This window comes from Perognathus longimembris, chromosome 20 (assembly GCF_023159225.1).
Source record: "Perognathus longimembris pacificus isolate PPM17 chromosome 20, ASM2315922v1, whole genome shotgun sequence".
Lineage (NCBI taxonomy): Eukaryota > Metazoa > Chordata > Mammalia > Rodentia > Heteromyidae > Perognathus > Perognathus longimembris.
Window position 1 is genome coordinate 19931755 of NC_063180.1, and position 27856 is coordinate 19959610.

The window sequence follows — 27856 nt, forward strand, 5'->3', positions numbered from 1 at the left end:
CTTTGACTGTGGGGATAGTCACAATTCCTGCTTGACCTGGACCCTCACAAGGTAAGCTGGCAAATTGGTCCTATCCAGTGTGTTCACTGAGTAGCAGCTGCTATAAGCATACAACATGACAGCAGAAATTCATCTCGTTGCAAAAAGCAGATGAGTGACACTTGCCTCTGGCAGAAATTCAGGTATGAGCTGGGCTCTTGTGGCTCAGGAGGCTGAGATCTAAGGATCGTGGTTTCAAGCCAGCCTGGGAGGATAATCCCTAAGACTATAATTAACCACAAAAAACAAAACTGGAAGTAGAGCTGTGGCTCAAAGGGGTAGAGTACTAGCCTTGAGCAGAAAAGCTTAGGGACAGCGCCCAGGTCTGGAGTCCAAGCCCCAGGACTGGCACAAAAAAAAAGTATGGCTGGGTGCTGGTATATCATGTCCATAATCTTAGCTACTTAGGAGGCTGAGATCTGAGGATCAGGTTCAAAATTAGCCCTGGTAGAAAAGTGCATGAGACTCCAATGAACTACTGAAAAAGCCAGATGTTTGGCTAGATGGCTCATGCCTGTAATCCTAGCTACTCAGAAGGCTGAGATCTGAGGATCAAAGCCAGTCTAGGCAGGAGAGTCTGTAAGACTCTTTTATGTCCAATAAACAAAAAAGGCAGAAGTAGTGCTGTAGCTCAAGTGGTAGAGCGCTAGCCTTGAGCTTTAAAGAAGCTCAGGGACAGTGCCCAGGCTCTGAATTTAAGCCCCAGAAAAAAGCAAGTGTAGATACGTAGGTCATACACAGGAAGCAGCAAACAGACTAAGGAAGGCCAAGTTTTAATGTGGGGAGGGGGGAGCCTATGGAGTGGGCTCAGGCAGAGGGACACCTTGGCCCTGATCTTGGGCCAACAGGCGCAGAAGCAGGGAGTGCAGGGCCCGGCAGACAGGTGTGTAGCCCAGGCGACTGAGATGCAGGTAATCATACATGTCATGGTGGCTTATGGTGCCATCAGAGTGTACAAAGCCAGGGTCAGCATCCAGAAAATGGGCCCGCGGGTGGCCAGCCAGTGCGGCTCGAACCAGCTCATTCACCTGGCGGTTTTTCTCTCGAAGTGGGTTGGGGTGCTGGCCCCTTGGAAGCAGGCCCTGAGGAAGAACATCAGTCTTAAGATATCCTATCAGCATCTGGCTCTACAATTTTCTGTCAAACTGCCCACTTCCCATCATGACCTTCCCAGCTGCCTGTTCTGGGGATAGGCCAATGGGGAGGATGAGATAGCTCCTGCTAACATACCAGCTCCCACTCAGCAAGAACCTTATGGATGTCAACCTCTTCCCAAGTATCATTCAGAAAAAATGGTGACATCTACCAGGTGCTAGTGGCTCCTGCCTATAGTCCTAGATACTCAGGAGAGTGAGATCTGAGGACTGAGGTTTGAAATCAGCATGGGCAGAAAAGTCTAGGGGGGGCTAGAAATGTGGCTTAGCAGTAGAGTGCTTGCCTAGCATGCATGAAGCTTTGGGTTTGATTCCTCAGCACCACATAAAAAAGCCAAAAGTGGTGCTGTGGCTCAAGTGGTAGAGTGCTAGCCTTGAGTAAAAGAAGCACAGGGACAGTGCCTAGGCCCTGAGTTCAAGTCCCAGGATTGACAAAAAAAAAAAAAAAACCAAAACAACCTGTGAGACTACTATCACCTACTACACCGCAAAAGGTAGGAAGTAGAAGTGTGGCTCAAATGGTAAGCCCTGAGTTTGTTCATCTGTTCATTCCTTCCTTCCCTTCAGTACTAGGGGCTGAAATGAAGGGCAGAGTTTGTGAGGCACATACCAGTCCTTTGTGTTTTCATCTACTTTTTGTTTTTGCCAATCCTGGGGCTTGAACTCAGGGCCTGAGCACCGTTCCTGGCTTCTTTTTGCTCAAGGCTAGCGCTCTACCACTTGAGCCACAATGCCCTTTCATGGCTTTTTCTATATATATGGTACTGAGGAATCAAACCCAGGGCTTCATGTATACAAGGCGAGCACTTTACACTAGGCCGTATTCCTAGCCCTGTTTTTGTCTGTTTTTGGGATAGCATCTCACTTATTTTGATCAGGTGGGCCTAGAACTCTATCAGCTAAGGGCTGCATGTAAGCTTTCACCATCCCTCCCAGCCTCTCACCAGCACCACGACCCGCGCCTGAGGCTGCCGCTGGTTCACCAGTTGCACAATGGCCTTGATGCCCCCAGTCACTTGCTCTGCTGTGTGCCCATGGTTGTTGGTGCCCACCCAGACCACCACGATCTGTGGAAAGAGGAGCACAAAGCAACATTAGTGGTTAAGGGTGCTTTAGGACCCCCCAAAAAAACAAACACAAAAAACCTCCTGTGCTCACCTTAGGCCGAATGTGTTCCAGTTCCCCATTCTCCAGTCGCCACAGAACGTGCTGTGTGCTGTCTCCACCGATGCCAAAGTTAAGTGCGTGCAGAGGAGAGAAGAGTTCTCGCCATATCTGTGGAGATGGAATGGTGTGGACACAGGTGTATCCTCAGCACTAACTACCCTCTGTCCAGTTGTTAACCAAATACCACTACAAAAGAACTTTGCTTTATGAAAGCAGTCTGGTTGAATCTCACCTGCAACAAACTTCACCTACTTGGTGGAAAGACGTGCTTGACCCACATCCTCCACCCCTTCCTGGATAACCATTAAAGTTCAACCAAAGCCTCCAGGAAGCCTTGAAGCCTCTACTTTAAGCAAACAAAGAGCCTCCCCTTAGGCAATCTTGCAAGAAAACCTCATTTTATGACTTGGTACACACAAACCCAACCTTACAAGCTCAGAGCACACTTTCTCAGCTGATGGCACACTTAAAATAGCTGGTGGCTCAGGCCTGTCATCCTAACTACTCAGGAGGCTGAGATATGAGGATCAAGGATTGAGGCTCAAAGCCGGGGTTGGTGGGGGGGGGGGGGAAGGAGAAAGTCCGTGAGACTCTCATCTCCAATTAAGTTCCAAAAAAGGCAAGAAGTGAAGCTGTGGCTCATATAGTAGAGTACTAGCCTTGAGGGGGGAAAAAAAAAATCTTAGTAACAGCAGCCAGGCCCTGAGTTCAGTAATGGCACACAACAAACACACACACACACACACACACACAAACACACACACACACAGAGCAGATTCTTCATACCTTCTTCATACCAAGTGTATGCCACTTGGTACTTGTCATACCTCTTACCCTGCCTGGCCTGGGTTCTGGGCCAGATGTGTCCATGAGGAAACCAGGCCTAGGAGGAGCAAGGGAGGAGGGACGGGCCTCACCTCGCACTGATGCATTAGCTGGACCAAGGAGTCCCCGATGAAGACGACTTCGGGTTCCTTGTCTTTGCTGTCGGCCACGAACCGATGGTGCTGCGGGAGGGCACGGGGGGGTGGGGGATGTCAAGGGCATGCACAGCCCCAGGCCCCGCCCTGCTGGGGGGGGGGCCGTGACACCCCCAGTGTCCTCAGCGCTCTCCCCTCCCCGCCGTCCCCCAGCACTGGATCCCCGGGGTCCGGCGATCGATCCCCGGGATGGCTCGCTCACCAGGGACATCCAGCGCCCGTCGCCCTGGACGTCCTGCACCGGCGTGGGCTTGCTGGCCGGATTCTCCTCTCCGCTCATGTTGGGGTTCCGGACGAGCGAGTGGGGTGGGCCCCGGCGAGCTCTCGGGAGGAGGTGACTCCGCCACGCCCACTCCTAACCCGCCCAGCAACAATGGACGACGGGGACGCGAGCACGCCCGCCGAGGCCGGAGGCCGGGACTCCGCCGGCCGCTCCCTCCTCTCTCCGGGAGGAGATCTTCTCTCAGGCCGGAGGGGAACGCGGGAACGCGGGAACGCACGCTCTCCTCCTCCCCGCGGCGGCCGCACAGTGGACTCGTCCGGCCCCTCACTAGCGCATTCGGGCCCTGGGGGAGGGGCGGGAGAGACCATTGAACACCAGAGCAGGAGGGGAGACGGGAGAAACCATCACGGGCGTCATGGGGAGGGAGGGGCGATGTACCTGAAACACCCGAAAGTAGGTAGGGAACAATCTTAACGCCCTTCGTTTGGGAAAAGCAGGCAAGCAAGCAAGCAAACAAACAAAACTGCTGTCGGGCGCGAGAACACCGCGGAAGGGACCACCTACTGTGTGCGTGGAGGGGTGTGCCCCATTCACGTGGAAGAGCTAGTGGACGAGCTCATTCTGGGATCGCGGGGAGGAGGTGATGGTGGTGGCTGCTCGGCACCTGGCTAGGAGAGGACGCTTCTATTTTCTACCAGCGTGGGGGGGGGGGGGGAACGGGACAGAAATGGAAGATGGCAAAACCATGGGACGTGAAGACTGAGTTCTACGGCAGGGCCAGGACTAAAGGGAATCTTATCAGACCGTGGGCTTTCCCAACTCAGAGCACCTACTATTAATTCATTTATTAATGATTAATTTTGTGGGTGTGGGAGTTGAACTCTAGGCTTGGGCACTGTGCCTGAACTTTTTTGCTCAAGGCCGACATTCTACCACTAGAGTCAAAGCTGCGTCTCGGGCTTTTTGCTGGTTAATTGGAAATAAGAGTCTCACAGACTTTTCTGCCCCAGCTGGCCTCCATCTCAGCCTCCTGAGCCACCAGCACCCTGCTCAATGGTATAATATCCAAACACATCTTTGCATTCAAGACACCACGGGAGCTGAGTACCCGAGGAGCCGGGTACTGGTGGCTCACACCTGTAATTCTAGCTACTCAGGAGGCTGAGATCTTAGGCTTCAGGTTCAAAGCCAGCCTGAGCAGGAAAGTCGCTGAGACTCTTATCTCCAATTACCACCAGAAAACTGGAAGTGACTAACTGGTAAAGCACTGGCCTTGAGCTGAAGAGCTTGGGGACAGCACCCAGGCCCAGAGTTCAAACCTCAAAACAAACAACAACATCAACAACAAAAAGACACCAGAGGATCTAAATGGAACATAGAAGGCACAGAAGAAGAAAGGAAATCTGAGATGTCTGCAAGGGCCCATGCCCAGCCTGGCACCCTTCCCCCAGATCATCTTGCAGATCTGTGGCCTGTGTTCCTCTCCCAACACAGAGGCCTGCTGATAACTTAGGCTGGGTGTGTCTGGACTCTCAAATACACAGCCATAGCCACGGTCATGTAAGGTTATGTCTTTCCAGCTTCCTGCTCCAAATTAACCTCAACAGCTTCTCTGATCACCCTTTTCTCTGGGACCAAATGGGACTCCCAATCTCTCCTAAACATCCTGGTAATTTTCATGTAGTCTCTATTCCTTCTGGATAGACATACTGAGTCATAAAGATTATGTCTTATTTATTGTGTTACGTCCTGTATCAGTCCACTTCCCCGGACCCAAGCCTGGCACATAGTGTCTGCTCAACAAGTACAGTACTTGCTTAATTAATATTACATGAATGGGTCAGATCCTAGTCTTACTCATGTGTTGGAAGACGGATCCAGATACAGAAGTCTGAGAGATCAAAGTTGTGATTGAGGAAGGTACAGGGGACCTCTGGGTGAGGAGAAATTCTCTGAGGACTAGAGATTTTTCTAGAAGTAGCTTCTAACTTATAATTTGAAAGATAATGGAGATTGGGCAAGTAGAAAGAAAAGACACACAGACCTAGTGGTGGTAGTTCACACCTGTAAATCCTAGCTAGTTGGGCGGCTGACACAAGGGGTGTGGGTAATCACACTTGGGAGACTCCTCTCAACTCATAGCTGGGACGACAGGTACATGAGAAGCTGCGATTGGAAGAATTGTGGTCTCAGGCCAGCTTAGGCAGAAAAGTCCTTGAGATTTCTAGCTCAGTGGACAGAAGCCGTGTGAAGTGGCACACATTTATTAGTTATCCTAGTAAGAAGTGGAACCTAAAGTGAGCAGATTGTACCTGAGGCATGTGCAGGAAGGAAGACCCTATTCTAGAAGCAACCAACAAAACTAAGGGTTGGACATAAACAGAACTAAAATCAAGAATCACATTGTTATCTCAGTCGATGCCCAAAAAACCGTTGACAAAATACAACATCCATACTTATTAAAAGCTCTGGAGAGAATAGAAATAGATGGAACATTCCTCAAAACAATAAAAGCCATATACAGCAGACCAACTGCTAACATCATTTTTTTTTTTTTTTTTTTTTGGCCAGTCCTGGGGCTTGGACTCAGGGCCTGAGCACTGTCCCTGGCTTCTTTTTGCTCAAGGCTAGCACTCTGCCACTTGAGCCACAGCGCCACTTCTGGCCATTTTCTATATATGTGGTGCTGGGGAATTGAACCCAGGGCCTCATGTATATGAGACAAGCACTCTTGCCATTAGGCCATATCCCCAGCCCTAAATGAACTTTTTTTTTTTTTTGTGCCAGTCTCTGGGCTTGGACTCAGGGCCTGAGCACTGTCCCTGGCTTCTTTTTGCTCAAGGCTAGTGCTCTGCCACTTGAGCCACAGCGCCACTTCTGGCCATTTTGTATATATGTGGTGCTGGGGAATCGAACCCAGGGCTCCATGTATATGAGGCAAGCACTCTTGCCACTAGGCCATATTCCCAACCCCTTGCTAACATCATATTAAATGGAGAGAAACTTAAATCATTCTCCCTAAACTCAGGAACAAGACAAGAATGCCCACTCTCCCCACTTCTTTTCAACATAGTGCTGGAATCCCTAGCCATAGCAATAAGGCAAGAGGAGGACATCAAAGGGATCCACATTGGCAAGGAAGAAATCAAACTATCCCTATTCGCAGATGACATGATCTTATATCTGAAGGACCCAAAAAACTCAGTCCCCAAACTCCTACACCTAATAAACCATTTTGGCAAAGTAGCAGGATACAAAATCAATCCACAAAAGTCAGCAGCTTTTCTGTACACCAGCAATGTACAAACAGAAAAGGAAATTATGGAAACAATTCCATTTACAGTAGCCAAAAAAAGAATAAAGTACCTAGGGATCAACCTAACCAAAGTCATGACTGACCTATTTAATGAGAACTATAAAAATCTAATAAGGGAAATCAAAGAAGACAGAAGGAGATGGAAAGACCTCCCATGCTCATGGGTAGGCAGAATCAATATAGTGAAAATGGCCATATTGCCCAAATTGTCATACAAATTCAATGCAATCCCTATCAAAATCCCAGTTACATTCTTCACTGAAATAGAGAAAGCAATCCATAAATTCATATGGAACAGCAAAAGACCTAGAAGAGCCAAAGCTATTCTAGGCAAAAAAAGCAGTGCAGGAGGTATCACAATACCAGACTTCAAGCTCTACTATAGGGCCATCATGACAAAAACAGCCTGGTATTGGTATAAAAACAGACCAGAAGACCAATGGATCAGAATTGAAGATCCAGAAATAAAACCACACTCTTACAGTCAGCTGGTATTCGACAAAGGAGTTAAAGACATACAATGGAATAAACATAGCCTCTTCAACTACTGGTGCTGGGAGAACTGGACAGCCATATGCAGAAAACTCAAAGTAGATGCAAGCCTATCACCACGCATCAAGATCAACTCAAAATGGATCAAAGACCTCAATATCAAACCTGAATCCTTGAAATGCTGAAGGACAGAGTAGGAAAGATGCTAGAACTTGGGCTGGGGATATGGCCTAGTGGCAAGAGTGCTTGCCTTGTATACATGAGGCCCTGGGTTCGATTCCCCAGCATCACATATACAGAAAACGGCCAGAAGTGGTACTGTGGCTCACGTGGCAGAGTGCTAGCCTTGAGCAAAAAGAAGCCAGGGACAGTGCTCAGGCCCTGAGTCCAAGCCCCAGGACTGGCCAAAAAAAAAAAAAAAAAAAGACGCTAGAACTTATAGGCACAGGAAGGAACTTCCTGAATATAGTCCCAGGGGCACAACAAATAGGGGAGAGACTCGACAAATGGGCCTACTACAAATTAAAAAGTTCCTGCACTGCTAAGGACATAGCCACCAAAATAGAAAGACAGCAACCATATGGGAAAGTATCTTTACCAGCACAGCAACAAACAAAGGCCTAATATCTGTCATCTACAGAGAACTCAAAAAACTAAGCCCCTCCAAGCCCAGTAAACCAATTAGGAAATGGGCAAAGGAGCTCAAAAGAGACTTCACAAGAGAAGAGATAAAAATGGCAAAGAAACATATGAGGAAATGTTCAACATCCCTGGTAGTAAAGGAAATGCAAATAAAAACAACCCTGAGATACCACCTCACTCCAGTTAGAATGGCCTATACTCTGAACTCAGGCAACAACAAATGCTGGAGGGGGTGCGGGGAAAGAGGAACCCTTCTCCATTGTTGGTGGGAGTGCAAATTAGTACAACCACTTTGGAGATCAGTATGGAGGTTTCTCAGGGCTGGGGATATGGCCTAGTGGCAAGAGTGCTTGCCCCGTATACATGAGGCCCTGGGTTTAATTCCCCAGCACCACATATACAGAAAACGGCCAGAAGTGGTGCTGTGACTCAAGTGGCAGAGTGCTAACCTTGAGCAAAAAGAAGCCAGGGACAGTGCTCAGGCCCTGCCCTGAGTCCAAGCCCAGAGACTGGCACACACACACAAAAAAGTTCATTTAGGGCTGGTGATATGGCCTAGTGGCAAGAGTGCTTGTCTCGTATACATGAGGCCCTGGGTTCAATTCCCCAGCACCACATATATAGAAAATGGCCAGAAGTGGCGCTGTGGCTCAAGTGGCAGAGTGTTAGCCTTGAGCAAAAAGAAGCCAGGGACAGTGCTCAGGCCCTGAGTCCAAGCTCCAGGACTGGCAAAAAAAAAAAAAAGTATGGAGGTTTCTCAAAAAGTTCAATATAGACCTACCCTATGACCCAGCCATTCCACTCCTAGGCATCTACCCAGAACAGCAGGCCCCAAGATATCAAAAAGACATTTGCACTTCCATGTTTATTGCTGCACAATTCACAATAGCCAAAATATGGAAACAACCCAGATGCCCCTCCACAGATGAATAGATCCAAAAATATGGTACCTATACACAATGGAATACTACATAGCGATTAGGAATGGCGAAATATTGTTATTCACAGGGAAATGGTCAGAACTTGAACAAATAATGTTGAGCGAGACAAGCCTAGAACACAGAAAACAAAGGGGCATGATCTCCCTGATATATGACTGTTAAGATGGGGTGACGGGGAGACAGTAGAGACCAGGTCTGTGAAACCAAAAACTGCTTGTCAAATGGTATTTCCCACAGGATTGGGTCAGCGACCCAACATTATGTAACTAAAACCAAACAACTACTTAACATATAAAGGTCAAAAATTGACCTCTCAGTGGAATACAATAGCTCAAAAGCTATGTACGTACGTTCATATAAGACTATTGTCGACATACTGTCTATTGTAGACATTACATTTAAAGCCCTAGGTGAACTTTCTTGGGCGTGGCCACGTGGCTACTGTATAAGTTCTTGGTACATTGTGTATTGTATATATGTCTACCTGACCTAGGGAAGGGAAAGAAAAACAGGGTGTAAGAGATCACAAGAAATGTACACACTGCCCTACTATGTAACTGCACCCTTTTTGCACAACACCTTGTCAAAAATTTTAGTTTAATTAATAAATTACACAAAAAAAAACTAAGGGGTTGGGGGGCTGGGAATGTGGCTTAGCAGTAGAGTGCTTGTCTAGTATGTATGGGTTTGATTCCTTAGTACTGGTCATAACAGAAAAAGCCAGAAGTGGTGCTGTGGCTCAAGTGGTAGAGCACTAGCCTTGAGAAAAAAGAAGCTCAGGGACAGAGCCCAGACCCTGAGTTCAAGCCTTAGTACTGGCAAAAGAATAATAATAATGGTTGGAAATATGACTCAGCACTAGAGTGCCAGCCTAGCAAATGTAAAACCCTGAGTTCATATCCCAGTACCACCCCCCCCCCACAAAAAAGTCACATTGTTCTAGTGGTATTTGTTAGGGCAGGCAGATACCTTGTCATAACTTTACTTTTACGATCTGAGTGGTTTTAGGGGATGGGTACCAGTATGAGGACCAGTAGACAGAGAGAATGACGGTGAATATGGTTGAACAATTTTATATGCACATATGAAAATAAACAATGAAATTTGTGGAACTTTTTTCTTTTCTTTTTGTTTTTTCTAGTCCTGAGCACTGTCTTCTTTTTGCTCAAGGCTAGTACTCTGCCACTTGAGTCACAGTGCCACTTCTGGCCATTTTCTGTATATGTGGTGCTGGGGAATTGAACCCAGGGCTTCATGTATGGGAGACAAGCACTCTTGCCACTAGGCCATATCCCCAGCCCACAAAATTTGTGGAATTTTTAAAAGAAAGATAAAGAAGAGAGATGGGAAGGATGAGTTTGATGGGGACACATCATATGCTTATATGGAAATATCATAGTGCAACACCTCTTGTACAACTAATATATGCTAATAAAAGAAAAGTTTGAAGCTGGCTCTGGTGGCCCACACCTATAATCCTAGCTATTCAGGAGGCTGAGATCTAAGGATCACAATTCCCAGCCAGCTGGGGCAGGAAAGCCCATAAGATTCTTATCTCTAATAAACTACTGATAAAAATCCAGAAGTGGCATTGTGGCTCAAGGGGTAGAGTGCTGGTGTTGAGCACAAAGAGGCTTAGGAACAGTGCCCAGACCCTGAGTTCAAGCCTCAGGATGGGGGGTGGGGGGAGTAAAGTTTGAGGGGCTAGGAATATGGCCTACTGGCAAGAGTGCTTGCCTTGGGTACATGAAGCCCTGGGTTTAATTCCTCAGCACCACATATACAGAAAAAGGCCAGAAGTGGTGCTTGGCTCAAGTGGAAGAGTGCTAGACTTGAGCAAAGAAGCCAGGGACAGTGCTCAGGCCCTGAGTTCAAATCCCAGTACTGGCAAAAAAAAAAAAGTAAAGTTTGAGAGCTGAAATGCAGCTCAGTAGCAAAGCACTTGCCTAACAAGTGCAACATCCTGGGTTTGATCCCCCATACCAAAAAAGAAAAGAAAAATAAGAAAATTTTGAGCAGGCTTGGTGTGGTGGCACATGCGTGTAAGCCCAACACTCCAGCAGCTTAGGCAAGAGGACCACAACTTCCAGGCCAACATGTCTTCAAAGACCAAAAACTCAAGTTTGAAAGGGACCAGTGTAAGCAGATCAAATGGGGAGGTGAGGGAGAGTTCCTCAAGTAAAGTGTAGTGAAAAGCATATCTTCCACTCCGTAATCTATCACCAACAATTAAAAAAAAAAAAGCCTCAGCTCACTCATTCATTCATCAGGCACTGTTTCAAGTTATTGGTATCTAACTTGAATCATTCCATTTTACGAATAAGGAAACTGAGGCTCTGGAAGTAGAGGTGTGGGCTCAAGGGGTAGAGCGCCAGCCTCGAGAGGGAAAAAAGCAAGAGATCAAGCCCCAGTAAGTACCAAACAAACAAGAACCCCGAGCCGCTGAATAGTTACAAACGCACAACGGACTCCAGCCTGCCAGTTTGGGTGTGTCTGAACCTAAGGTAGTCCGGGTAGTTCTGACTCTCCGGGGAATCATGGAACTTTTCCTCGCGCACCTGCCGACTTGACCGGCAGACAGTCCACCAATTGGTGTGCCTAAGCCAATCAGCATTCAAGAAGGGGTTGGCCCAGAGAGAACAGCCAATCGGCGAGTGGGAGGTGTCAAATAACACTGGGAGGGGCGGGGCTTGTAACCGACCCTCGGGGAGCCTCAAGCTAAAAGGCCTCTGCCAGGGGCACGTGCTTGGCGTGAGTGCGCGCGCACACGGGCATAGATGCATACGTGCTTGCGTTCCTAAGTGCGACGGCGTGAAGACGTGCGACGCGTCTTGAGGCCCAGACACGAGGTTAAGGTCCAGGGGAGTGCGCAGAGCTTCCAGGCAACAGGTGTCTTCACAGAAAAGAAGCCACTGTTCTCACGGGCTCCGTGGAGTGAGTAGGGTGGGGTTCGTTAGGACAAACGACGGCGAAGCGCCTTTCCTCCCTGCCCCCACCAACTGTGGCCCACCGTACCCCCAGCATTCGGGCCCCTGCTCTAGGGCAACTGCCCCCCACCTGCCTCCTGCTTTAGGGCCTTACCTCAGGACCAGTCCTACACCGCCTGATAACTCTCGTCACCTTTTCTGTCCTCCCCGAGAGGACATTCCCTCCCCCCAACCCCCGCATCAAGCTCTCCCTCTCTTACTTTTCTGGACCATCATTGCTGTCCTCTTTTCTGCATCATCCTGCACCTCCTTCACCTTTGGAGTTCTCCTCTGTCCCAAATCCTATCCTTTTGTCCCAGATCCCTCCAATCTTAGGATCTATTTTTTTTTAAACTATTTTCCTGATTGATTATCTTCTCCCCATTCCCTGACATCTCTTCCTATAAGTCATCAGTATCTCCACCTCCTCCAGGAGTCCTCCCTCGCCCAGGCCTTTGTCAGTTGCTGTCCACTCACTTCCTTTTTCCCCCTCTTGTGTCTAAATAATACTCTCACCTCATCCCAACCATCTTATCACTTTGCTACCCACCCTGGCTTATCCACACCTGATAGGTACTCTTATCTTTATCTTTCAGGACACCATGGACCCCCGAGGACCAGCCCCTCAGCCTTCCAAGCAATCTGAGAAACCTGGCCGTATCCGCCGTCGAAAAACCAGGCGGGAGCGGAACAAGGCCCTGGTGGGCAGCCAGAGGTCATTGACCCGTCAGGATCCTCCCCTGTCCAGTCGAGATCTACCAAAGGCCCTCCAGAATCCTGTGACCACCACTGCTTCCAAATTTGTAGTTATAACCCAAGGCAGGCTGAGCCGAGAGCACCGAGGTCTTTTCAGTCACGAGGTGAAATCTCTAGATGTGGCCAGGCTGCTAAATACTGGTACCCTGGAAGCAGGCAGCCCCCTGCCCCCTACCAAGCCCTCCCCCAGTCCAGGTCCAAACATCCAAGAATCAGCCTTGCAATCAAAAGACAAGGAGAGCCAGGTGCCTGGAGATTTGGGCACAAGCTCACCTATTTCCCCTAAACTCCCTGACTTGAGGGAACTGCTGAGGGAGCTGCAGTGTCAGCTGATTCTGCCGCAGGCCTTCCCCAAGAGGAACCTGATGCAGGAGGCTAGGGATGCTATCGTGGGAACCTTACAGGCTCGCCATGGCTGTGTGCCTGACCTTGCCCTGCTGCTTCGAGGCTGCCAGACCCCTCTGTCAGGTGAACTCATCTCCTGTCTCCTCCCCTTCCCTTTCCCTTCTCTGCTCTAGTCCAGCTGTTTCTCATGCTTCTGTCCTCTGTGGCAGGAACCAAATCTGGGGATCCTGAAAGAAGAAGGACAACACCTTCCTGGATCAACAACTTGGAGCAGGCCCCCAGGGCAGAGAGGCAGAGGAAACACCAGGGCAAAAGGGAGCTCACCTTTACTATGCCTCATGCTCCTAGTACTCCCACAGCAAACAGGGTGAACCTGGCACCACCTACAGGTCCCTGGCCACCCTCCTTACCCTCATTGCCTTCACCCTCTGGGGCAACTTGGGGCCACCCAACAGCCTTTGACTTGCTGAAGAGCATCTGGTTGGTTGCTACACCACCCCCTCCCCGTTCCTGGGATATTGGACCACCTCAACCCCTACCTCAACTATCACCCTTGTTTCCTCAATCATCTGCTCTGGACTGGAGCCCCAGCCCCCCTGCCCCACTTCCCAGCCTCTCCTGGGTGGTATCCCAGAACAGTCCAGAAGCCTGGTCCTTTCCACCCATGAGATTGTACTGAGGGGACTGAGGGGTAGGTATCCCACACTCCTAGTCACCTCAATAAAAGTAACTTCTTCAGTTTTTTTTTCCTTTTGTTCTTTTTGGTTTGAGATCAGAACTTGAACTTGTTATCTGACACTTTCACTCATTGGCTGGTGCTCTACTACCTGAGCCATGCTTCCAACTCCTCAATTTTTTTCTTGGTCATGGGGCTTGAACTCTGGGCCTAGGCACTGTCCCTGAGCTCTTCAGCTCAAAGCTAGCACCCTACCACTTGAGCCACAGCGCCATTTCTGGTTTTCTGGAGATAAGAGTTTTGTGGACTTTCCTGCCTGGGCTGGCTTTGAACCATGATCCTCAGCTCTCAGCCTCCTGAGTAGCTAGGATTACAGGCATGAGCCACCAGTGTGGGGCTTTTTTTTTCCCCTAGTCCTGGGGCTTCAACTCAGAGCTTGAGCATTGCCCCTGCGCCTCTTTGTGCTCAAGGCTAACACTCTACCACTTGAGCCACTTCCAGATTTGTTGAGTAGTTTACTGGAGGTAAGAGCCTCATGGAGACTTTACTGCCTGGGCTGGCTTCGAATCACAATTCTCAGACTTCAGCCTCCTGAGTAGCTAGAATAACAAGTGTGAGCCACCGGTGCCCAGCTCCCAAATTAAAAAAAAAAATAAAGCAGTGATGGGTTTTGAAATCATAGCTTTTCACTGAATGGGCAAGATCTCTTATCACTTGAGGTCCAGTCGTCATGGTTCTCTTGATTTGCAATGAGTTGCTGACCCAAGAGAGCAGCTTTCCTTAGCTCTGAGTTTTCAGGCCATGATGGAGGGAAAGATACTGGATGGAAAAACTTGGGTTTCAGTTAATCTGGTACATATACCCACTGTGGCTAACTGCATATCCAACTCTGATCTAGGGGGATGATGGGTCACAGGCTGAGGGAGGCTGGGTCTCTATCCTTGTGAGACTCAGTCCTGTAGTGACTACATACTGTCCAAGCTCCAGGGGCAGCACCTGGAAGAGAGAGGTGCAGGGAGTAGGGAACCCAAGATAGAGTTGATGATACTGTGGAGAAGTTGGGAAAAACCTTGTGTTTTTCAGTTTGCTAGGAGGCAGGAAAGCACATTTAGGGCAAGGGGAACAGCATGCACCAAGGCCTGGTGGAGGGCAAATAGGCTCCGTGGCACCACTTTCATTTGGCCCATATCCCTAGGCTATGTTGCTGAGACCTAGAGTGAGTCACATCTGGGCCTGACTTAAAGGGCTTCTGGTCTGATGAGCTCAGGGAACAGAGCATGTGCAGGATCACAGTGGGAGTGGTAGGCTCCGGGCTGAAGTAGACCCACAAGCTTTTCTCTTTCATTTATGATATAAAATGTTTGAACCAATTGCTTACTGTTAAAAATCAGTATTTCAGGCTGGAATCATGACACCAGCTGTGAGCGAGAACAGTAAGAGAACAAGGATGACATGGGGTGGCTCACACCTGTAATCCCAGCTACTCAGGAGGCTGAGATCTGGAGGTTAGCAGGGACGGGAAAGTCTGTGAGGCTCTTATCTCCAATTAACCACCACAAAACTGGAAGTGGCACTGTAGTAGAGCCCTAGCCTTGAGCAAAAGAGCTCAGAGACGCCCCTAGACCCTGTACAAACCAACAACAATAACCCTTAAGGACAGTACCCATTCCCTGCCTGAGGACAGGCACAAACAAACAAACAAAAAAGCTGAGAGAGAGTGGAGAGGCCTAGGACCCAGGGAGAACAAGAGGCTCTGAGTGCTGCTAGCAAATCAGTCAATCCCACACCTCCTGTCTCACGGTGACCAGGTTTCACGCCCTGATAAGGAGGGACAGGATAGGGGCAGAAAGACAGGGATGGGGACTGTGGCTGAAGAACGCTGCTACTTCTCCACTGTGTGACCCAGAACAAGTAGCTTGCCCTCTGTGTCTTTCTGCACCCATCCCAGGATGCGTGGAATCCTGGACTCAAAGCTGGGGGTGTCCTCCAAGGATGAGTAGGGTTATTCAAAGAGTGACTTGGGGACTAAACTGGGGAAGGTCAGGACAGAGCCTCAGATCTGGGGTCATGGGCCACCCCAAGGGACTGGAGGAAGTCCACACTTTTTTGGGGGGGGGGGCGGGGGGAAGAAGCAGACCTAGAGTTCAAGTTAGGATATGGGGAGCCAGAGGTAACCAGGAGACTCCCAGAGGACGGGACCTGAGCGGTGGTGGAGGATCGCAAGCCGGGTGCTCGCTCGACTTCCCCCTTCCTGGGAGAGGGGAGGGGTCAGGCTGGGCCAGGTGGGGGGCGGGGGCGGGGCCGAGACGCCCATCGGCCCCTTTAATCGGGGGCGCGCGCTGGCCGGCCGCGCGCTCGCGCTCGCCGCGGTCGTGGGGCCGGAGCAGGAGCCGGAGCCGGAGCCGAGCGGGAGCCGGAGCGGGCGGAATGGAGCCGCGTGCGCCCGCGCTGCGCCGCCTGCTGCCGCCGCTGCTGCTCCTGCTGCTGCCGCTGCCGCCCCGCGCCCGGGCCAAGTACGTGCGGGGCAACCTCAGCTCCAAGGAGGTGAGGCCGCCGGGGTCCCCGGAGCCCACGCCGGGCCGGGGACAGGCGATGGGGGCGCCGCCCGGCCCCCGGGAGGACCCGGGTGCGGGGCGTGTGTGCGCGTGGGGAGGGTCGCGGCCGAGGCTGCGGGCTCGCGGGGTAGAGGCCGGATTCGGGGAGACTCCGGGCGCTGGGCTGGGCGGGGAGGGGGCGGGCCGCGAGGCCGTGGTGCTGAAAGGGACAGCACCCCTTATCCCGCGGCGCCTCGCGGCGCCAGCCACCCCAGCACCGCGTGTGCCACTGCGGGGCCCGGGTGCGCGTGGAGAGCCGGGGTGTGCGCGTGGGGATGCGGATGGGAAGGGGGCCGGGACGGAAGGGGGCCGGGATGTGCACCTGCCCTTCCCATGTCTTTCTTAAGGTGCCTGGAAAATGGAAGGAAAAAAAAAAAACTTGGGGAGTGAGGGGGAAGGGCTTGTGAGGGGGAATCCGGGGTGGCAGGAAGCCTGCGCCAATGGCGAAGGGGTCTGGAAACAATTTTGGCGGTGATTTGTGGTATTTTGGTATTGGACTCCTTGTGGTATTTGGAGAGCCGGGGGTACCTGAGGTCGGGGGGGGGGAAGTTGGGGGGGCGGGAGGTGGTCTACAGAGTTGAGGAAAGTTCTAGGACTCAGAAGAGGGTCTGACTGGGGTACCTTTGCCAGGACTGGGTGTTCCTGACAAGATTTTGTTTCCTCTCGGATTATGGCCGGTTGGACTTTCGCTTCCGCTACCCCGAGGTGAGTCTCTCCCCAAACCCTCCATACTGGCCAAGTTGAGGATGTAAACTCCCTTAGCTTATTCCACCCCAAGGCAAGGGCTCCCCAAATCCTTGTGTCCCCATCCCCCCTCCCACACACACTTCTGGGTCTGCAGGCCAAGTGCTGTCAGAACATCCTCCTCTATTTTGATGACCCATCCCAGTGGCCAGCTGTGTACAAGGCAAAGGACAAGGTGAGGGACATAAGGAAGGGGGAAGGGGAGGGGTGGAAGATGGTGGTTGGCCAGAGACTGACCCTGGCCCTGCCTTCCCCAGGACTGCATTGCCAAGGAGTCTGTGATCAGACCTGAGAATAACCAGGTCATCAACCTCACCACCCAGTATGCCTGGTCAGGCTGTCAAGTATGGAGGCTGGGGATGGGGTGGGGTGGAGTGAGGTGGAGTGGGCAGGTGGAGAAAGTTCTAGGGCTCTGGGGGCATTGAGGACACACTTCAGCCTCCTGGCACCTCCCCAGGTGGTGTCAGAGGAGGGAACCCGCTACCTGAGCTGCTCCAGCGGCCGCAGCTTCCGCTCCGTACGTGAAAGGTGGTGGTACATCGCGCTCAGCAAGTGTGGGGTAAGCAGCCAGGGCCGCCACCGGGGCCTCTTTGCCATCTGCTGACTCCCTACCTGCCCAGGCTCCTCCTACATCCTTCCCACTGCCCACAGGGAGATGGGCTGCAGCTGGAGTATGAGATGGTCCTCACTAACGGAAAGTCCTTCTGGACCAGGCACTTCTCGGCAGATGAATTTGGTGAGCCCATCTCTCTCTTTTTTCTTCTTTCCTTTTTTTGTCACTCATGGGGCTTGAACTCAGTGCCTGGGCCCTGTCTCTGAGCTTATTTTTGCTCAAGGCTAGTGTTCTACTCCAGTTCTGGTTTTCTGGTAGTTTGTTGGAGATAAGAGTCTCAAGGACTTTCCTGCCTAGGCTGGCTTTGAACTGCAATCCTCAGATCCCAGCCTCCTAAGTAGCTAGGCTTACAGGCATGAGCCACCAGCATACAGCTCTTTCTTTCCTTTCCTCTCCTTTCTTAATTCTTTCTTTGATGCAGGTCCTGGGGCTTGAACACAGGGCCTAGGTGCTCTCTGAGCTTTTTTTCCACTCAAGGATAACACTCTACCACTTAAACCACAGCTCCACTTCTGGTTTTTTGGTGGTTATTAGAAATAAGAGTCTTATGGACTTTCCTACTGGGGCTATCTTTGTACCAAGATTTTTAGATCTCAGCCTCTGTGTGTGTGTGTGTGCGCGCGCACGCATGTGTGCGCATGCGCGCACATGCGCATATGTGCACATGAGCTAGTCCTGGGCTTGAATTCAGGGCCTGGGCACTGTCCCTGAGCTTTTTTGCTCAAGGCTACTGCTCTACCACTTGACCCACAGCACTACTTCTAGCATTTTTGGTGGTTGGTGATAAGAGTCTCATGAACTTTCTTGCCAGGCTTGCTTTGAGCCTCAATCCTCAGATCTCTGCCTCCTAACCAGCTAGGGTGACAGGCATGAGCCCTCAATAACCGGCAGAAACCAGAATCTAAGTGGGAGCACACAGCAGGTGCCTGCACAGGGACCAAAGGATTCAAAGTACCCCCTTTCCTCCTTTCACCAAATCCTAGGGATCCTGGAGACAGATGTAACCTTCCTTCTCATCTTCATCCTCATCTTCTTCCTTTCCTGTTATTTTGGATGTGAGTTGGGTACATGTGGTAAGGAGTGGGGTGGGTAAGAGATATGGGGAAGCAGGGTGGGGAAAATGGGCTACGCTCCCATCTGCTTGTGAACAGCCCTTTTCTGGATTTGAATAACCTTTTCCTTCCTAGATTTGCTGAAAGGCCGACAGTTGCTTCATACTACCTATAAAATGTTCATGGCTGCAGCAGGAGTGGAGGGTGAGCTTTGAAGTAACCTAGATCTTGAGTTCTGAGGGAAGTGCAGCTGGGGCCTGGACCACTGAGTCTGAAGGAGGAGGATTGGGGATTAGAGCTTTGCATCTGAGGGAGGAGGCTGGGGTCTGGGTGCCTGGGTCTGAGGGAGGAGGCTGAGGTCTGGGCCCTTGGGGCTGAGGGAGGAGGCTGGGATCTGGACCCCTGGGTCTGAGAAAGGAAGGGGCTGATAATGAAGGCTCCAGTCTTTCAAGTCTGTGGGAATAGATGGTCTGGAGCCTGATGGGGGTGATAGAGGGTTCAGCTCATCTGCATCCTAGTGCTAGAGGCAGGCAATGTTGCAAAGCTGGTTTCTGTCCTTTCCTTTCTGCCCCCCTTCTCCCCCTCCAGTCCTTAGCCTCCTGTTTTTCTGCATCTACTGGGGTCAGTATGCCACCGATGGCATTGGCAACGAGAGTGTGAAGATCTTGGGTGAGAATGGAGTGGGCTCCCAGGAGAGGGCGGGCAGAGCCCTCGGCTCAGGTCTGGTGTCCTTTCTGAGCCATCGCCTCCTCTCTTCGCAGCCAAGCTACTCTTCTCCTCCAGCTTCCTCATCTTCCTGCTCATGCTCATCCTTCTGGGAAAGGGATTCACGGTGACACGGTGCCCGGGCAGGGGGGTGGTGCTCATGGGGTGGCTGGGCTAGAGATCAGGGCAGGGGGAAGGGGCTGTGAGGATGTGTTGGGGGTGTGTGCGTGGTTTCTCCCTCCTCCCTGACAGCCCCCACCCTGCTGTCTCCCCTCATGGCCTGCCGCCAGGGGCCGCATCAGCCACTCAGGCTCCGTGAAGCTGTCTGTGTACATGACCCTATACACCCTCACCCATGTGGTGCTGCTCATCTACGAGGCGGAAGTGAGTCCCCACAGCCCCTGCCCACCCCACCCCTCCCGGCCCTGCCTACTGCCCTCCCCACCAGCATTTCCCTCACTTACTCTCACCCACTCTGCTTGAGTTTCCGGCTTCCCATCTGTCTCTCAGCGATTTCTCCTCTCCTAGCCATCTCTGAGTAGCTTTCCTCCTCCTCCTGTCTCTCACTGTTTGTCACACTTAAGCTCCATGTCCAAGAGTTCAGGAGTTACATGTGGTTCTGCTTCCTAGCTGGCTGTTCTAGGGTGATGACACCCCTTCCCCTCTTGGGACCTGTTTCCTCCTTCGAAAAACCCAGAGGATCTTACCCCTGCCCCCAGGGCCCCTCCTCTGAAGCTTTTTGGGTGTGGGTCCTTGGGCTTGAACTCGGGGCCTGGGCGCTGTCCCTGATCCTTTGTGCTCAAGGCTAGTGCTCTACCACGTGAGCCATTTGTGTTTTGTTTTGTTCTTTTTGAGTAGTCTATTGGAAATAAGAGTCTCCCAGGGCTTTTACTGCCCCAGCTGGCTTCGAACCATGATCCTCAGATCTTCAGCCTTCTGAGTAGCTAGGATTCCAGGTGTGAGCCGCTAGTGCCTCCTCTGAAGCTATATAACACCTTTGGCCAAATGGTTGCTTTCTTAGCCTCAGTTAACCCCGTTGTGGAACAGGGTGACAGAAAGGCCTCTCTCATTGAATTGATGGTAATGGAAAAGCTCACATACAGCAGGGGTTCAGCCCCCCACACTGGGCACACAGCAGGCGCAGGCTCTTCCAGTCTGTTCCTCCTTCTCTCTACCTCTGTGTGTCTCTACTTCCAACTCTGAACCCTGCTTGATGCTTCTGTCCTGACCCAGTTCCTCTCCTCCCTGGGTACCCAGGGCTGGGGTTGGGGCAGGAGGCCAGGGCTATGATGAACCCTCTCCTGTGGATCCAGTTCTTCGATCCAGGCCAGGTACTGTACACGTATGAGTCTCCAGCCGGCTATGGACTCATCGGGCTACAGGTGGCAGCGTATGTGTGGTTCTGCTATGCTGTGCTGGTCTCACTACGCCATTTCCCAGAGAAACAGCCCTTTTATGTGCCCTTCTTCGCTGCCTACACCCTCTGGTGAGACATGGTTGGGCCCCCAACCCATTTCTGCCCCCAAACTCAAACCCTCAGTATCAAATATGGGCGTGTGTGTGTGTGTGTGTGTGTGTGTGTGTGTGTGTGTATGCTGGTACTGGGGCTTGAACTCACAGCCTGGAAGTTATTCCTTAGCTTTTTTTGCTCAGGACTGGTGCTCTGCTATTTGACCTATAGCTATATACTGGCTTTAAAAGTCCATCCTCATATATCTCAGGCTCCTGAGTACTTAGGACTACAGGTGTGAGCCACAGGCTGAATTTATATGTATAAAATGCTTAGAAAGAAGACTGGCCTATAATAAATCATTGCTATTGTCACTTGTTAATTCAGTCACAGATCATTTATTTATGTTTGTGCCAGTCTTGGGGCTTGAACTCAGGGTCTGAGCGCCCCCTCCCCCCCAGCAAACTAGTGTTCTACTGCTGGAGCCACAGCTCCACTTCCGGCTGTTTTGGTGGTTAATTGGAGATGAGTCTCAATGGTCTTCCCTGCCTGTGCTGGCTTCCGGCTTCAGTCCTCAGATCCCAGCCTCCTGAGTAGCTAGGATTACCAGCATGAGCCACTGGTGCCCAACTTTTCACAGATCATTTGTTGATTACCTTCCAGATGTTTAGTCCTTGCCCCCTTGAATTTCCCAGGCCTATGATATTCCTGTTTCCTTCCAAACTCTGCCTTCCACAGGTCACACTGACTGCCCACCAGGTTGGGACCTGCCTGCAGCCTGTGTGTGCAGGGCAGGGGAGGTGGGGGGGGGGCCCAGGAGATTGCGTAGTCCCAGTCCACCCAATATCTCTTCTGCAGGTTCTTTGCAGTTCCTGTCATGGCTCTGATTGCCAATTTTGGGATCCCCAAGTGGGCCCGGGAGAAGATTGTTAATGGCATCCAGCTGGGAATCCACTTGTATGCCCACGGTGTGTTTCTGGTAAGGATGGACATCCAGGCGGGGGTGGGAATGGAAGTGTGGAGGATGCATGATGCCCCCTTCCTTCATTGCCCTGAACATCTGCTCAGGAGCTCTTGACCCAGCAGCTCTTTCACCACTGAGGAGGTTCTAGGCTGCCAGGACTCTGTCCCCAGATTCCACACTATGCCCACACAGGGAATGTACCTGGCTTTCTCCCCCCAAAGGGGCTAGGTCTTCCATCCTGTACCTCACAGCCTGACATAGGTGCAGACTCACTCACCTTCTCTGGCCAGTCCATCTGCAGGAAGTTGGAAAGGGACAGAAAGAGAACTTCTGAGACCCCACCATACACCAGGCTCTGCACCAGCAGTTTTCATTCCTACCCTCTTATTTTTTTCAGATAGGCATTGCAATCCTTTTTGGTCAGTGAAGCTCAGGTTGTTGTAGCAGCATGCCCCAGGTCTCATACTTTGTGATGGAGCCAAGAGGTGCCACACGCAGTGCCCTTGCTATTATTCTATCTTCAGCCAGCTTCCTTCCTGAAAGTGCCCACCCTAGCTCAGAACAGCTCCCCTTCTGGTATCCAAGGCTCACTGCCTTCAGCTCCTGTTCTTTCATTCAGCACAACTGGGAAGCTGGCTATGCTGGGGTTGGGGTGGTGGTGCATATCTCCCCCATTCAGCCATTGATTGAAGGCTAGAATGTGCCAGGCTTTGTTCTAGAAGGTACTAGGGATTTACCAGGGACCAGAACAGCCAAGTTCCTGACTTCATGGAACTAACATTATAATCTATTAACTGACTGATGTTCAATTGAACTTGCTGTGTTTATGAAAACGTTCTATCATCTGTGCTTTCCCATAGGGCAGTGACTATTTGAATGTGGGCATGGTAGTGCTATCGAGAGAAACTAAACTTTCAGTTTTTCATTCTGCCCCTCTCTCTCTCATGCCAGTCCTGGGGCTTGAACTCAGGGCCTGGGCACTGTCTCTGAGCTCCTTTGCTCAAGGCTGGCACTCTACCACTTGAGCCACAGCTCTACTTCTGGCTCTTTGGTAGTCAGCCTGGGTTGGCTGGGAACCTAGATTCTCGGATCTCAGCCTCCTGAGTAGCCAGGATCACAGGCGTGTGCCACCAGTGGCTTTTTTTTTTTTTTTAAATTACATCTGAGCCACGGGACTGTCATTAAAGGGTATTGAGCGGAAAGATCTTGTCTGAACGGCAGCAGGGAAGTGGGGTCCGGAGGATGAGAGTCTTTGGGGTGGGGGGGAAGGCAGCTCGGACCCTAGACCATGCTTTTGCAACTTGCCCCTGCCCCTGGCCTCAGATCATGACTCGCCCATCGGCGGCCAACAAGAACTTCCCGTACCACGTGCGCACGTCGCAGATCGCCTCTGCCGGGATCCCCGGACCCGGAGGAAGCCAGCCGTCGGACAAGGCCTTCCCGCAGCACGTCTACGGGAACGTGACGTTCATCAGCGACTCGGTGCCCAACTTCACGGAGCTCTTCTCCATCCCTCCGCCCGCCTCCTCCGTAAGCCCCGCGGCCCCGGCGCCCGAGGAGCTGCTGGCGCCGCCCCTGGAGTACCTGACCCCAGTCCCGGCCCCGCCACCGCCGCCGCCGCCGCCGCCCTCCCTCCCCGCGCCCGGGCGTCTGAGCCCACCCCCGGCCTTCCGCAACCCCCGCGTCCCCACCCCGCGCCGCGACCGCCCCCCGGCGCCCGCGCCCACCCTGCCCGGCTGGGTCCTGGCACTTCTGCGCACGCCCCCGCCGACGCCGCGCGCCGTGCCCCCGCCGCCAGCCTTCCGCGGCTCCACCCCGGGTCCCCCGCCGCCGCCCGAGTTTGCCCCGCGCACCCTAACGCCACCCCTGGAGTACCTGGCTCCGCTGCCCAGGCGCCCCGCCACCCGCTCCTTTCCTGATTGATTGATGGGGGCGTCCACTCTGGGCACCACCCACTCCCCTGATTGGCAGGTGCGTCCACTCTGGGCACCACCCACTCCCCTGATTGGCAGGTGCGTCCACTCGGGGCGCCACCCACTCCCCTGATTGGCAGGTGCGTCCACACTAGGCACCACCCACTCCCCGGATTAATCAGTTAGTCCACCCTGGGGGGTGGGGTTTGTGAGGGGGAGGGGGACGGGCCTTCCGGGCCGCATCTGCCCCTCCCCCCGAGGGTCCTGGACGGCCTCTGACCCTGACCCCCCTCCCAGGCCGGGAAGCAGGTGGAGGAGACGGCGGTAGCGGCGGCGGCGGTGGCCCCGAGGGGTCGCGTGGTGGTGACCATGGCCGAGCCGGGCGCAGCCTCCCCGTCCCTGCCCGCTCGGTTCCCCAAGGCGGCTGACTCGGGCTGGGATGGCCCGACGCCCCCCTACCAGCCGCTGGTTCCCCAGATGGCGGCGCCGCAGAGCGGCGGCTTCACGGAATACTTCAGCATGCACACAGCCGGGGGTCCCGCACCCCCGGTCTGAGCGCCCCTGCTCCGCCCTCCCCGCCGCCCCTGCCCTGAGGGCCGCGCACCGGGCCCCGGCTGGGCTCCGGACCCCTTCCCCGCCTCCCCAGCTCTGTCCCCGCCCCAGGGACCGCCCGCCCAGGGCCCTCCCGCCCCGCCCCGCCCCGCGCCCGCCCAGGTGGGGTGCGCGGCGCCCCCGCCCCGCCGTCCTCTGTGCCAAACGGTCCCGCGGGAGCCGCTCTCCCCGTCCCCTCCCTCAGCCCCTGCCCCGAATGGCGCCGGATTCTGGGCTCCCGCTGTTCCGCGATCTCCGACCCCCTGACCCCCTCCGAGACCTCTGACCCCGCTGGACTCCGGAACGCCGGTGATGACCGCCAGGACCCCTGCCCGCGATTCTCCAGGACTGCGCGACCCCGAGCCACCCGCTCCTCGGGACGGATAGTGCGAAGCTGGTCTCGACTCCGAAACTCCACGGGATCTGTGACCTCCGCCCCGAGTGCAGCCTGGGGAAGGGGGCTCTCAGTCTCTCTTGCCAAATAAAGGGGAGTCGTTGAGGTTTTTATCTACACTTTGGCTTCTTTCGCCCGTGTGTGCGTGTGCACACGTGTGTGTGTGTGTGTGTTCCTGTCCGGTGTCTCGAACTCAGGATCAGAGTGCTGTCTTCAAGCACTTTTTCACTCACGGCTGGCGCGCTCCACCACTGGAGCCACAGATTCGCTTCCGGCATTTCTGGTTCATTGGAGATAAGAACCTTACGGACTTTCCTGCCCCAGGCTGGCTTCGAACCGCGATTCTCAGTCTCCTGAGTAGCGAGGATGACAGGTGTGAGCCGGGATCCCAGTTTATAACTTGACTTTTTTGCAGACCCAGAATCTGGAGGTCTTAACAGAATCACCCAGCAGAACCCTCCGTGGCACCGCTCCTTTATTTTTACCTCCCTTTACCAGTTAGAGATAGGGGTGATTTCTAGTGGCAAATAAAAAGGACCCGAGTTTAGATCAGCGTCTTGGCATTGCGCATGCGTGGCACACACACACACACACACACACACACACACACACACACGCGCGCGATGGCTCAGGAGATCATTACTGCGCGTGCGTCTAGGCGCAGATGGGCGGGGCCTCTCCGCAGTCCTCCCAGGGCCTCTCTGACCTGCAGCTGGGCAACTTCTCGCCTCCTCTCCCCCAATCTTCCCACGGAGGCTGCGCGGCTCTCGCCCTCCCCGCGGGTCTCCTTCCCCGCCCCCGCCCCTACCTCGGCCGCTCTAGCCCGCGAGTCCCCTCCGTCTCTCTGGTCCGGCCCGGCAGCCTGTGGAGGGAGGCGCGCGCCTATGGGATCCCAGCCCGAGACCCTGAGGCCAAGCTCCGCCCCCGGCGTCCGCTCGCGCCCCGCCCCCGGCTCGAGGGGTCTCCCGGGGACCTTCGGGGCCTGGAGGGTCGGGGCCCGCGTCCTGCGTGGAGGCCCCTTGGGGCCGTAGATCCCTGCGCACCCGGGCACCCACCCATCCATAAAGGTCTGTTGGGGCCTGCCGCGATGGGTCGCTGTGTGGGGTCGGCCCCCCTATGGGGGTCGGTGCCTATGAGGGACCCCTATGGTCCTTAGGGGCCTGTGGCCCCGTCTATGAAGATCCTATAGACAGGGCCTTCCGTGGATGGATAGAACCCGCCCCTCGACATCCAGGCCCGGTCAACATCGGAGGGGTCTCTGAGGCCATCCGGGCCTACAAGGCCGCAGGGGTCGCCGCCTTGGCGGGGTCTCCAGCCTTGGGGGCCTCTCCACGTCTTTCCGGCCCTCCCCGACTCTCAGAGTGAGTGCGGGAGGCGGCGATGATCCTGGGTCGGGCTCTGTCCGCGGCCCTGGCCGCCCTGGCCTGGGCCCTGCTGGGGCCCCTCTCCCCCAGGGCCCTGGCCGGCGACTGCAAGGGGCAGCGGCAGGTGCTCCGCGAGGCGCCGGGCTTCGTGACGGATGGCGCGGGCAACTACAGCGTCAATGGCAACTGCGAATGGCTTATTGAGGGTGAGTGGGGCCGCAGCTGTCACTCATTCATTCCTCTGTATGATCGTCTGTCTACTCACAGCACTTTCCCAGAGTCCAGTTTGCATCCAGGAATTGTGCTCCAGAATGTTGGGATCCTTGAAGATTGTAGACAACCCTTTTCCTTCCCAGCCTGGGAGGACGAAAAGTCGAGTGTGTGTGGGGGGAAGGGGGGAGATGTGTGCAGACTCAGTTACTGGGAGTGACTACAGATACCTGTAGTCCCAGAATTTAAGAGGCAAAGGGAAGACCATTCAGGGTTGGAGGCTAGCCTGCTACATAGTATCTGCCTGCCTGTCTCTCTCTGTCTCTCACAAACACACACAGACACACAGAGACAGACAGACACACACACACACACACACACTCAGCAAAACAGACTAGGAGCACGAGTGGGAGAATTTTGAGTAACAACCCTGGCTCAGTGCCCAAGCACCTGGGGTAGAAGTCATGCTCTATGGGATTGGGAATGTGGCTTAATGGTAGAGTGCTTGCCTAGCATGCATGGAGCCCTGGATTCGAGTCTTCCGTACCCATAAATAGAAAAGCCCGAAGTAGTACAGTGGCTCGAGTGTTAGAGTGCTAGCCTTAAGCAAAAAAGGAAATTAAAGACAATGCCCAGGCCCTGAGTTCAAGCCCCAGAACTGACCTCCCCCCCAAAAAAAACACCCCAAAACATTATTCTTGCTGTTATGTTTTTTAGTTCTTTAGTAAAAGCATTTCCAGCCCAGTCTTTTATGCTGTAGACCGCATTTGCCAGCAGGACATAGGCAGAAGATGAAGAGAGTCCTAGCATCCTTGGTGACTTAAGGTTTGGAGACAAATGTATTAACAGATGTAATGAACCCAGTGCGGTCTGTGATGAGAGATTCCCACAGGCCTAGCAGAGCCCAGCTTTGGTCAGACAGAAGCGGGAGGAAGAAAGAGGGAACAGGAGTTTGGGAGTGATAGCATGCATATACCTGTCCTCCCAGTTATTGTAGAGGTGAGGATTTGGAAGAATGGGGGCTCTAGGGATCTTAACAAACCAAGTATGGTAACACAGCCAGCTGTGAAGGAGGCATAGGTCGGAGAGATTGCTGTCTGTGACTGGCTTTGGGCAGAAACAGAAGACCATATCTGAAAAACAGTGCCAGTGGTCAGAAAAGTCCAGAAAGACCTCATAGGGAGATAGATGTGGGAGCTGTCTTCCAAGGAGAGGTCAGAGGTTATGGGCCAAGGCTAGAGGATTGCCAGGGACTACTTCATACACAGAACCTCCCTTGGCAGGCTGTGGAGCTCAGTCTCTTATCTGGGGGCACTAAGGAGCTATGGGAAGGTTTTTTTTTTTGTTGTTGTTGTTTTTTGCCAGTCCTGGGGCTTGAACCAGGGCCTGAGCACTGTCACTGGCCTTTTTTTTTTTTTTTTTTTTTTGCTCAAGGCTAGCACTCTACCTCTTGAGCCACAGCACTACTTCTGGCTTTTTCTGTTTATGTGGTGCTAAGGAATCGAACCCAGGGCTTCGTGCATGCTAGGCAAGCACTCTACCGCTAGGCCACATTCCCAGCCCTA

General features: G+C 53.0%; 4 protein-coding genes across 8 annotated transcripts in view; 3 read left to right on the forward strand and 1 right to left on the reverse strand.

Moving 5' to 3' along the window:
• Nucleotides 1-796: 796 nt before the first annotated feature.
• Nucleotides 797-4091, reverse strand: Pafah1b3 (platelet activating factor acetylhydrolase 1b catalytic subunit 3). The gene is made up of 6 exons (XM_048369195.1): nucleotides 4002-4091; nucleotides 3543-3906; nucleotides 3278-3367; nucleotides 2352-2468; nucleotides 2138-2260; nucleotides 797-1121 (listed from the first exon to the last, which is right to left on the reverse strand). Exons 2-6 carry the CDS (start codon nucleotides 3618-3620, stop codon nucleotides 834-836), a joined length of 696 nt encoding a protein of 231 aa, XP_048225152.1. The 5' UTR covers nucleotides 3621-3906; nucleotides 4002-4091; the 3' UTR covers nucleotides 797-833.
• Nucleotides 4092-12522: 8431 nt separating this feature from the next.
• Prr19 (proline rich 19) lies at nucleotides 12523-13700 on the forward strand. The gene is made up of 2 exons (XM_048330226.1): nucleotides 12523-13144; nucleotides 13231-13700. The coding sequence occupies exons 1-2, from the start codon at nucleotides 12523-12525 to the stop codon at nucleotides 13698-13700; spliced, it is 1092 nt and encodes a 363-aa protein (XP_048186183.1).
• Nucleotides 13701-16124: 2424 nt separating this feature from the next.
• On the forward strand, nucleotides 16125-24698 carry Tmem145 (transmembrane protein 145). Of its 3 annotated transcripts, none has more exons than XM_048368925.1 (15): nucleotides 16125-16241; nucleotides 16922-16996; nucleotides 17133-17210; nucleotides 17293-17379; nucleotides 17493-17552; nucleotides 17687-17771; nucleotides 18632-18703; nucleotides 18836-18904; nucleotides 19289-19369; nucleotides 19462-19540; nucleotides 19696-19789; nucleotides 20719-20891; nucleotides 21714-21834; nucleotides 23143-23349; nucleotides 24529-24698. In XM_048368925.1, exons 1-15 carry the CDS (start codon nucleotides 16125-16127, stop codon nucleotides 24607-24609), a joined length of 1479 nt encoding a protein of 492 aa, XP_048224882.1. In that variant the 3' UTR covers nucleotides 24610-24698. The 3 variants fall into 3 exon arrangements, with proteins under 3 accessions (XP_048224882.1, XP_048224881.1, XP_048224880.1); XM_048368924.1 differs by lacking the exon at nucleotides 24529-24698 and adding an exon at nucleotides 24030-24287 and having other exon boundaries at nucleotides 17493-17594; XM_048368923.1 differs by lacking the exon at nucleotides 24529-24698 and having other exon boundaries at nucleotides 17493-17594; nucleotides 23143-23742.
• Nucleotides 24699-25467: 769 nt separating this feature from the next.
• Nucleotides 25468-27856, forward strand: part of Megf8 (multiple EGF like domains 8) — a 37054-nt gene continuing 34665 nt past the window's right edge. For 2 of the 3 annotated variants that reach the window (XM_048368920.1, XM_048368921.1), the window contains exon 1: nucleotides 25468-26287. In XM_048368920.1, the coding sequence (XP_048224877.1) occupies nucleotides 26098-26287 (190 nt within the window). In that variant the 5' untranslated portion in view covers nucleotides 25468-26097. The remainder of the gene's footprint in view (nucleotides 26288-27856) is intronic. The other variant, XM_048368922.1, reaches the window with a different exon arrangement.

Coding starts and splice junctions, on each gene's coding strand:
- Pafah1b3 (XM_048369195.1), bottom strand. CDS start 3,620: ATGAGCGGAGAGGAGAATCCGGCCAGCAAGCCCACGCCGGTGCAGGAC. Junction 3,368..3,542: donor ACGGGCGCTGGATGTCCCTG/GTGAGCGAGCCA, acceptor GCCCTCCCGCAG/CACCATCGGTTCGTGGCCGA. Junction 2,261..2,351: donor TGGAACACATTCGGCCTAAG/GTGAGCACAGGA, acceptor CTCTTTCCACAG/ATCGTGGTGGTCTGGGTGGG.
- Prr19 (XM_048330226.1), top strand. CDS start 12,523: ATGGACCCCCGAGGACCAGCCCCTCAGCCTTCCAAGCAATCTGAGAAA. Junction 13,145..13,230: donor CTGCCAGACCCCTCTGTCAG/GTGAACTCATCT, acceptor CCTCTGTGGCAG/GAACCAAATCTGGGGATCCT.
- Tmem145 (XM_048368923.1), top strand. CDS start 16,125: ATGGAGCCGCGTGCGCCCGCGCTGCGCCGCCTGCTGCCGCCGCTGCTG. Junction 19,541..19,695: donor AAGGGATTCACGGTGACACG/GTGCCCGGGCAG, acceptor GCCTGCCGCCAG/GGGCCGCATCAGCCACTCAG. Junction 20,892..21,713: donor TTCGCTGCCTACACCCTCTG/GTGAGACATGGT, acceptor TCTCTTCTGCAG/GTTCTTTGCAGTTCCTGTCA.